At 43.7% G+C, this 10,792-nt stretch overlaps 1 protein-coding gene across 1 annotated transcript; it reads right to left on the bottom strand.

Annotated features, from left to right (window-relative positions):
• Positions 1-1,984: 1,984 nt before the first annotated feature.
• On the bottom strand, positions 1,985-10,292 carry TNFRSF4 (TNF receptor superfamily member 4). Its single transcript, XM_069034769.1, has 7 exons — positions 9,345-10,292; positions 6,901-7,023; positions 6,487-6,585; positions 5,796-5,862; positions 5,091-5,308; positions 4,308-4,433; positions 1,985-3,567 (listed from the first exon to the last, which is right to left on the bottom strand). The coding sequence occupies exons 1-7, from the start codon at positions 9,481-9,483 to the stop codon at positions 3,497-3,499; spliced, it is 843 nt and encodes a 280-aa protein (XP_068890870.1). The 5' UTR covers positions 9,484-10,292; the 3' UTR covers positions 1,985-3,496.
• Between the last annotated feature and the right edge of the window lie 500 nt (positions 10,293-10,792).

Raw genomic sequence — 10,792 nt, 5'->3', positions numbered from 1 at the left:
CCAAGCTCTGCAGCTCACACAAACAATGGAAGGGGCTGGTGCAGCTGAAGGCAAATTAGCCAGGAAAAAATGGGATTTTTTTTTTTACCCTCAGGAATACAATTATTATCCAGGAAAATTGGCATTTTTCTCCCTCAGGAATACAATTATTTGTCATTTCCCCAGGTGGATTTTAAAACAAATTGCAGGGACAACATTCCAGCATTTTGAAGGTGCAGAGCTCAGCCTGAGCCTCTCAAAGTGTCTGAAAAAGGGGAAATTTGGGTGAAAAACAGGAACTTTTGTGCCCCAGAGCTGCACCTCTGACAAGTGAAAGTTTCATTCGTGTGGGAAGGGAGTGTGGGCAGGAGCAAATTGTTCCAGATTCTCTGCTCATCTTTAACTATTTCCTGGCAGTTCAGGCAGGACTGGAGCAAAAAAAAATTCCAAATTTTCACTGAGCTGTGGTGATTAAAAAGAAATCAATCGTTATTTTTTTATTTACAGTGAAATTTTGGTGGTGTTTTATTGAAATTGGCACCCAAATCCTCAAAAACTCCAAGCACAAATCCCAGAGTGGTTTGGGGTTTTGTGGAATTTTAAAGATCAGCTCGTTCCAACCCTCATTCCTCCAATAAATGTCCCAAATCCCATTAAATATCATGGATAAATCCTCTGATAGGATTATCTTGTGGTGGGATACAGGAATTCTGCAGCAGGAATTCTCTGCCCTCTTTCCCAACAAATCCAACTCATCCTCAGCCACCCCAGCAGGGCCAGCATTCCTTCCTTTTCCAGGCAGAGGGAAGGTGGTTTTTTGGGAAATCCCTGGCTGGGGAGCAGCAGGAAGGACACTGAGTCAGGGGCATCTTCCTGGAAAACTCCTGGGATTCTTGGAAGCAGCTGAGGAGCCCAGGGGACAGAGGAGCTGTGCTGGTGACAATTCCCCTGTTCCTGGGGGTGTTCTCATCCCCACCCATGGGCTCAGGAGTTCCCAGCACATTCCTGGGAAACCTGGAAATGGGGGATTTGAGCTCAGGAGTTCCCAGCACGTTCCTGGGAAACCTGGAAATGTGGGATTTGAGCTCAGGAGTTCCCAGAATGTTCCTGGGGCACCTGGAAATGTGGGATTTGAGCTCAGGAGTTCCCAGCACATTCCTGGGAAACCTGGAAATGTGGGATTTGAGCTCAGGAGTTCCCCGAATGTTCCTGGGGCACCTGGAAATGTGGGATCTGAGCTCAGGAGTTCCCAAAATGTTCCTGGGGCACCTGGAAATGTGGGATTTGAGCTCAGGAGTTCCCAAAATGTTCCTGGGGCACCTGGAAATGTGGGATTTGAGCTCAGGAGTTCCCAGCACGTTCCTGGGGCACCTGGAAATGTGGGATTTGAGCTCAGGAGTTCCCAGCACGTTCCTGGGGCACCTGGAAATGTGGGATTTGAGCTCAGGAGTTCCCAAAATGTTCCTGGGGCACCTGGAAATGTGGGATGGAGCTCAGGAGTTCCCAGCACATTCCTGGGAAACCTGGAAATGTGGGATTTGAGCTCAGGAGTTCCCAGAAGGGGCTGGGAGTTCCCTGGAATTCACTTTCCGGGTTAATCCCTGATTTGAGCCCCAGGACAGGTTCCAAGGGTTCAGCATTCCCAGCAAGGGGCAGCTCAGACATCCCAGCAAATCCGAGGCTGGAGCTGCTGGACCACAGGGAAAACTCCCCAGGAGCCAGAGCCAAGGCAGGGGGGGAATTCCCAGCCCCAGGATGGAGCAGCTGCAATTTCCTGAGCTGGAAGGGATCCACAGGCATCCAAATCCAACTTTTATCCCTGCCCAGACACCCCAACAACCCCAGCCCAGCCTTGGGAACGTCCCCATTCCCTGGGGAGCGCAGTCACCCTCTGGGGAAGAACCTTTCCCTAAAATCTCCCCTCCTCCCTTTCCCCAGGCTGATCCAGCTTCCTGCAGGGATTTTCCCCACATTTCTGCCCCCCCCCCAAACACATGCAAGGAGCTGTTTTTCCAGAGTTTTATTCCCAGAAATCCCTCTCCCACTTTGTATATAATACAAATGTTCCTATACACAGTATAAGCCCTGGGGAAAGGGAAATCCCTGCTGAGGGCACCATATGTATAACATATAAAAAAAACCCCAAATATTTAAAATCCATGGATTTACAAACAACTTTAAGTTCCTAAATAAATTTCCTGCTGAGTATTTTGGAATATTCTTGGTGCTGTGTGTTTAAAATTCCCATTTTTGAGGAGTTATCAGCTGGTATTTGAAGTGAAAACCAGTCCTAAATGATAAAAAATTCAAGTTTTCTTGAATTTACACTGAGATATTTCAAATTGAGCAGAAGTTTTTACAAGAACATTTCAGGCTCTCCTGAGACACTCCAGATTTGGAATCTGCTCCCTAAAAATTTGCTTTTCAAAAGTGATGAAGTTGTGGAAAACCAATTAGAGAGGGAGAATTCATTTCATGAAGTGTGGGGGGGATTTAAACCCTGATCATTTTAAAATGTGGGGGGATTTTAAACCTTTACAGAAATAAAATTAATTTCAAAATATGGGGGATTTTAAGCCTTATATTAAATAAAATAATTCCAAAATATGGGGGGATTTTAAATCCTGAAAGAGGTAAAATTCATTTTAAAATATGGAGGATTTTAAACCCTTAGAGAGGTAAAATTCATTTAATAAAATGTTGGGGGTGTTTTAAACCATTACAGAAGTAAAATTCATTTGAAAATATGGGGGGATTTTAAACCTTTACAGAGGCAATATTCACGAAGTGTGGGGTATTTTAAACCCTTAGAGAAGTAAAATTAATTTAAATTGTGGGGTATTTTAAACCTTGACAGAAGTAAAATTAATTTCAAAATATGGGGGGATTTTGAACCTTTATCATTCCAAAATGTGGGGGATTTTAAACCTTTACAGATGTAAAATTAATTTGAAAATATGGGGGGATTTTCAACCCTGATAATTTCAAAATGTGGGGGGATTTTAAACCTTTACAGAAGTAAAATTCCATTTTTTTCATGCAGTGTGGGAGGATTTTAACTGCACAGCTCAAGATTTCTTCAGTTCTGGGTTCCAAGGTGAACCCAGGTTTAGGCTGTACAAGCTTGGTTCAAATCCAACCCCAAAATCCCAGGACTGGGTTAATCATTCAGATTTTCCTCTTACCAGGAGCATCCAAGGATTTTCTCTTCCCTAAACCATCCTGGTTTTCAGTCTGCTCCATGATCAGCTCTTCCAGCTGGAAATTCCTGCCTGGAAATTCCCAGAGGATTTTCAGCTCAGCCCTGGGATGCTGAGCAAGGATTTGCCCAGGAGAAAGAACCACACAAAATTCCCCTAAGGAATTCTCCCATGGGCACAAATTCCAAAGGGGACACTCAGGGAGACCCTGAGTGTAATTAAAGAGTTAAACCAGCCCCTAATTAGCCACAGGACAATCCCACTGCTCCTTCAGATCCATTGGCTCAGAAAATGCAGGGAACAGCAAAGAAGTGGAGTCAGTTTTTGATGAGGCTGGAATTGGAGTCGATCTGCTCCTCCTGGATGGGAATTCGACAGCTCCCCTCCTCTGGAAGACAGGGAATCATTCCAACAATTAGTGCAGAGTGGGAGGAACAGGGATTTTCCCGGGGTTTGGGGGTGACCAAACCCCTCCAAGGGATTTTTGGGTTGGTTCTTGGCTTTCCAGGCAATCTAGGGAACACCAAATGTAGGGATCAGGGAGAATCCACTTTGCCGGGGCCCTGGGAATGGATCTTGAGGCAGCTGCCACTTAATCCTGATTTTAGAGCTCCGTTTTGCCACTTAATCCCGGTTTTAGAGCTCAGCTTTGCCACTTAATCCCGGTTTTAGAGCTCAGCTCTGCCACTTGATCCTGGTTTTAGAGCTCAGCTCTGCCACTTGATCCTGGTTTTAGAGCTCAGCTCTTCTCAGCCAGACCTTTCCCAAGTTTGCAGGAGAATTCAGGACATTTCAATTCTATGGAGGCAACAAAAAATTCCCATTCTGCTCTTGGAAGTTGGTTCTGGATCCTGCCAGGAAGAGAATTCCCTGCCTAAAATCAGGGATTAAGGAGGGGGAAAGATAAAAGAAGGGAAAATCAGGGAGAAGATCCCTCTGGATGGCAACAATAAGGGAATCTGTGCTCTGGAATGAAAATTTGGGACACTGACCTCCTAATCAGGACTAACCAGGGATCAACCTCTGGAATTCCCTGCAGGTAATTTTTATTAATGATCAAATTTCAAACAGGGGGCCCTGATTAATTTTTTTTCCTGTTTATTTTATCCCATAAAAAAGGGAACTCACTCTGCTGGATGCTCCTCCCAGGCCCTCTCCTGGTTTCCTTCTTGGCTGCCTGGATAATCAGCAGGAGGATGGACATTCCACTCACCATCAGCAGGATCAGGCACAGCAGGAGGAGGGATAAAGAGCCTGGAATTAGAACAGAAAAATTCCCTAAAAAAAAATGATTCCCAGTTCTGGCTGGAATCCCCAGAGTTTTCCAGCTTCCAAAGGGAGAATCCAGAAGTCCAGAAATGCCTCTAAAACAAAAAGGCTGAGAGTTCCAGCTACCACAGAAATGTGGGATCCTGGGATGTTGTGTGAACTACAGATCTAGCTCTGAGAAAGTGGGATTTCAATTCCCAGGAAAGCAGCTTTACATGGAAATCCCTGCCCAGCTGGAAATGTGGGATCCTGAAAGGTTGTGTAAGATACAGAAATGGCTTCCAGAAATCCAGAAAAAGGGGGATTTCCCCAAGAAAGCTGGAAATGTGGAATAGAGAGGTTGTGTAAAAACCAGAAATGGTTTCTGAGAAAGTGGGATTTGAGTTCCCAGGAAAGCAGCTTTACATGGAAATCCCGGCCCAGCTGGAAATGTGGAATCCTGGAATGTTGTGTGAAATACAGAAAAGGCTCCTGAGAAAATGGGATTCCAGTTCCCAGGAAAGAACCTGCAGGTGGAAATGTGGACTATTGAAAGGCTGTGTAAAGAACAGAAATGGCTTTTGAGGAAGTGGGATTTGACTTCCCAGGAAAGCAGCTCCAGCTGGAATTCCCTGCCCAGCTCTGCTCACTGCCTGTCCTTACCCCAGCTGGGCTCCGTGGGGCTGCTGGGATCCAGGCAAACGGAGGGAATCTCCCTGGGGCTGGAGGGGGCCGTGGCACTGGAGCTGTTCTCCGGGAATTCCGTGGGGAAGGGATCCGGGGCAGGGCTGGTGGCACTGGCAGGGACATCAGGGCTGCTGCAAAGGGCATCCTCTGTCCCTGTGCCAGCTCGGAGGGTGCTCTTCCCAAAACTGCTGCAGCTGGAGATGCAAAATAAATCAGGATGAGCTTTCCAACAGCTGCTGGAATGGATTCCTAAATCCCATCCACAGGATAATCACAGTCCTTGTTTTATCACCACAAACTCAGGATTTACCATCCCTACATCCCACAAAAATGTGAGGAACAATTAAACCAAGCTATTGCTGGAAAAAAAAATCCTGGATTTCTGTGAGCCCTGGAGTGGAGCTGCTTTTGGCACAGGAATTTTCTGCTCCAAGAAAACCACCCAGAGCTTTTAAAAAAGGTGGAAAATGTTGGTGCCACAGTGAGGAGCAAAAGGGCCAAAGGCAGAGGCTTCAAATGAGCACAGACAGCTCAAGGATCCTAAAAATCACACAGGATGGGATTCAGGGAACCCTAAACCAATCCAGGTTTTTTCTGATTTATTTATCCTGATTTGGGCTTTTCCTGTAAAAATGAAACCCCCAAAGCTGCTCTGAGCACGTTGGGAGCAGGGATTCCTACTTGGTCCAAGGCTGGCAGTTCTCATTCCTTCCTCTGGAGAAAGTCCCTTCAGGACATCGGGAGCACTCTGGAAAAAAAAGGGATAAAAAGGCAGAATTTGGGTTCAGTGAGCAACAAAATAATAATTTGTTAGTCTGTCTTAGGCCAGATCTACCAAACCCAACTAAACTCCTAAAACCAGACAAGGGAAATAACACAGCACTCAGAGGGTGTAGGCTGCAACTGGCAGGGATTCCTGCTTTATCCCCTGGGTAATTATGGAAATTATCAAGGAAAGTGGCAGAATTCCCTTTATCCACTGGCAAACTATGGATTATCAATTATGGATATTACCAAGGAAAGTAGCAGAATTCCCTGCTTTATCTACTGACAAACTGTGGATATTCTCAGGGAGAGTGGCAGTTTTCCTACTTTATCTGCTGGCTAATTATCAATATTTTCAAAGGAAAGTGGCAGGATTCCCTGCTTTATCTACTGGCAAATTGTGGATTCTCAAAGATGATCAATTCTGGATATTATTCAGGAGAATTTCACAATTCCTGCCAGGAATCCCAGAGAATTTTTTGCCCCCCCAGCCCTGCTGTGCCACTTGTGCACAGCCCTCAGTGAGCCAAAGGCCAGGCAGTTTTCCCAGCAGAAATTCCCACCTTAGAGGCAGGATTTTGGGAAGCCTGGCACATCCTGAACTTACCACTTCCCAAGGGAATTCCAGCTGGCATGAATCCTGCCCGGCACATGCACACTCTGTCCGAGGTCTTCTCACACTTCTTCACTTCCACGCTGCCCTTCCCTGGGCCCAGGCAGAGACCAGAAATTAATTAAGAAACAACAAAAATGAACTCCTCAGGGGGAGTTTGTGTGTAGAAGCTGCAGAATTCAACAATTTAACAATTAATAATTAACAATTCATAATTGAACAAGTTAATAATCAAATAATTTCATTTAAGGACAGCAATCTTCAGGTAGGCCCAGGCCTGCTCCACCCTCACAACTGAGGCAAGATCAGCTTGAAACACCCTGGGCTTTGAGGAGCACCCAAAAAAGGGACTTTTTTTCCCCCAGAAGGGATTTTTTCCCTCCAAATGTCCCAAATCCAAGGACTTACTGGTGTTGCAGATGGTGCAGCTGTGGCAGAAGCCGTGGTGGTGCTCAGAGCTGAAATATTCATCCTGGCAGGGGGCGCAAATGGTGTCTGCTGTGGCCGTGCAGCGGCTCCTCATCCTCTCCCCTACAAAAAACACCCCAAAAAGGAGGGATCAGGTGGGATCATGAGGGAAAAAATCTTAATTTTCATACATTGGGATCAAACAGTGGCCAGAATGTGGCAGTTTCAGCTTTTTATTTAGCAGAATCATCCCTGGAAGTTTGGCCTGTGTGAAAAATCTCCATTAAATTGAGCAGCTAAAAAGGGCTGGGGACGGCTGAGAGTTGAGAAAATGCCCCAAACTTTTCTCCCACTGTATCCCAAATACACCTTCCCAAGGCGCCTTTTCCTCCAGTTTGATATTCCAGTGTCAGGGAATGTGTTTTAGGACAGCCCTAGGGCTGATCTCCAGCCTAGATCTGGTTTTAGGACAGGTCCTGCCTTCCCTCACCAGCTAAATCCCACAAATCAGCCCCAGAAAGTCCCAAACAGGGCTAAAAATGGTCATTCCTAAATCCCAAACAGGGTTAAAAATGGTTTTTCCTTGGATTTGGGGCTCCATTTTCCCTTCCTGCCAGTGAACAACGAGCACCAGGCCCCAATTTAATTCTCTTTATTTTATGGGGGCTGCGAGTGGCCAATAAAGGAGATTTTTAGGGATTTTAAGTGCAGTAAACCACTACATTTTTATTATTTCTGCATTTTAGCATCTCCACCTCTACGTTTTTATTATCTCCACCATCAGGAAGAGCTGCTGAAAAAAAAGTTTCCCCTCAGAGGCAGATTTGCAAAGACTGCAAAAAAAATTGAAACAAGTTCTTTCCTTTGAACAAGAATATTTTTGAGAGACAAAATTTTTTCTGTATCCTCTTACAGTTAGTCCTGGCTTTAAGCTCAGCTCAAAACCCACTCAGGTTTAATTAGATTTGAGAATTAAGCAAGAAATGCCTCAAATGCTGGGTTAAAAGTTGATTTTATTCTGATTAAATCTTTGAGGAGAATATTCCTTCAGCAGTTCCCGGAATTTTGTGGAGTAAGATTAAATAAGGAAGATAAAAATAAGGAGGGAAAACCAAGCTGGATTTTCCTGAAGAAAAGGTTAAAATCCTGCAGTTTTTACAAGGAAAAAAGTAGGAAATAAATCCCTTTCCTGTAAGTTTATCTGTCTATATATCAGGAATATTTTTCCTTAAAAAAATCCCAGTAAATCTTAGTTAAATTCTAGGAATAAACCATTTTTTTCTTCCTCAAAACCCCACCAGAACATGAAAAATATCAAATAATTTAAACCTTGCTATAAAAGAAATCTTTAGGACCAGAATGAATTCGATTCAATTAGATTTATAATAATAATTAATTAGATTTCCATTCTTATCCAGGATTTCTGAGCTTCTTTGTGGGACAGGTAAAGAGCAATAATTTGAATTTTACCACTTTTTTTTCAGACAACATTCCCAAAAATGAAAATTCCCCTGACTGAGCCATTCAGGAAGCAAAAACACATTAAAAAAAGTTAGAAACCACTCTCAGAAAGGAAGATTTTTCAATTTTTTCTGGCTTAAAAGTGATTTTTATCAGTCTGAAAAATAGATACTACACTACAAAAAATAGGTATTACACTTAAAAATAGGTATTCCACTAAAAGAATAGATATTACGCTAATAAATAGATATTTCACTAATAAATAGGTCTCACTCCAAAAACAGATATTACACTAATAAATAGATATCACACCAAAAATACATACTACACTACAAACAGATACTACACTAAGAAAAAAACCAGACATTGCACTTAAAAATAGATACTACACTAAAAATAGATATTACACTAACAAAAATAGATCTTATACTAAAAAAAGATACTAAACGAACAGATTTTATACGAACAAATAGATAATCCACTTAAAAATAGACATTAAAAGGAGGTATTACACTAAAAAATAGGTATTCCACAAGCAAAAAAACAGATATTGCATTAAGAAATGGGTATTGCACTTAAAACCAGATATTCCACTAAGAAAAAATTTGATATTCCACATTACACTAACAAAAAATACACTAAGAAAAAATGAGATATTACACTAAAAAATGGATATACACTAACAAAAAACCCCCAGATATTACACTAAAAAAAATAGATTTTACACTAACAAAACCCCAGACATTCCACTCACAGATATTCCACTAAGAAAGAATTAGGTATTCCACTAAAAAACAGCTCTTACACGAACAGAAAACAGGTATTTCGTGAACCAAAAAAAAAAAAAATCAGATATTCCACTAAAAACCAGGTTATTACATTTCAAACCAGATATTCCACTAAAAAAAAAAAAAAAAAAAAAAAAAAAAATCCATGTCCCGCTCCAAAGCTCGCCCTTCCCAGCCCCTAAAGCAGCCACTCACCGGGGGCACAGTCGCTGCAGCACTTCTCATGGAAGGGATACTGGTGCTCCCGACACTCCAGCGCCAGGGAATCGGGAAGCGCCACAGCCAGGAGCCAGCAGAGAGCAGGAAAATTCCAAGGAATCCTTGGAGCTGCCATTGCCCGTGCTGGCAGCGCCGGCCGCTCCCGGGGCTCTGAGCGCCGGGCTCGGGGACAGCTCCGAGCGGCGGCGCTGAGGGGGGAAATTCCCGGTTTCTCCACGCCCCTTCCTTCCCTTTCCCAGTTTGGGGTTTTAGGCAGGAAATATCGAGGCAGGAAGAGGAAATGGTGAGTTTGAAAAGGGTTTAAGGGGTAAAAAAAGGAGCCCTCCAGGCAGGTGAATGCGCCGCTGGAAAGCAGGGATGGAGGAGCTCTGTGGGACTGCCTCCAGTGAGGCCGGGAAATTGTGGGAATTAGGGAAGTGAATTTTCCAGCCTATTGGAATTGGATCCTGGAGCTCAGTTTTAGGTTCAATTTTAGCTGGGATTGCAGCTGTACCTGCACTGAGCCCAGAAAATAGTGGGGATTAAGGAATTTGATTTTCCAGCCTATTGGAATTGGATCCTGGAGCTCAATTTTAGGTTCAATTTTAGCTGGGATTGCAGCTGTACCTGCACTGAGTCCAGAAAATAGTGGGGATTAGGGAATTTGATTTTCCAGCCTATTGGAATTGGATCCTGGAGCTCAGTTTTAGGTTCAATTTTAGCTGGGATTGCAGCTGTACCTGCACTGAGCCCAGAAAATAGTGGGGATTAAGGAATTTGATTTTCCAGCCTATTGGAATTGGATCCTGGAGCTCAGTTTTAGGTTCAATTTTAGCTGGGATTGCAGCTGTACCTGCACTGAGCCCAGAAAATAGTGGGGATTAAGGAATTTGATTTTCCAGCCTATTGGAATTGGATCCTGGAGCTCAGTTTTAGGTTCAATTTTAGCTGGGATTGCAGCTGTACCTGCACTGAGTCCAGAAAATAGTGGGGATTAAGGAATTTGATTTTCCAGCCTATTGGAATTGGATCCTGGAGCTCAATTTTAGGTGTTCCAGCTGCCTGGGATTGCAGCTGTACCTGCACTGAGTCCAGAAAATAGTGGGGATTAAGGAATTTGATTTTCCAGCCTATTGGAATTGGATCCTGGAGCTCAATTTTAGGTTCAATTTTAGCTGGGATTGCAGCTGTACCTGCACTGAGCCCAGAAAATAGTGGGGATTAGGGAATTTGATTTTCCAGCCTATTGGAATTGGATCCTGGAGCTCAATTTTAGGTGTTCCAGCTGCCTGGGATTGCAGCTGTACCTGCACTGAGTCCAGAAAATAGTGGGGATTAAGGAATTTGATTTTCCAGCCTATTGGAATTGGATCCTGGAGCTCAATTTTAGGTGTTCCAGCTGCCTGGGATTGCAGCTGTACCTGCACTGAGTCCAGAAAATGGTG

Source organism: Aphelocoma coerulescens, chromosome 21 (genome assembly GCF_041296385.1).
Source record: "Aphelocoma coerulescens isolate FSJ_1873_10779 chromosome 21, UR_Acoe_1.0, whole genome shotgun sequence".
Taxonomy (NCBI): domain Eukaryota; kingdom Metazoa; phylum Chordata; class Aves; order Passeriformes; family Corvidae; genus Aphelocoma; species Aphelocoma coerulescens.
Note: the sequence above shows the minus strand (reverse complement) of the source record. Positions and strands in the feature narration are given on the sequence as shown.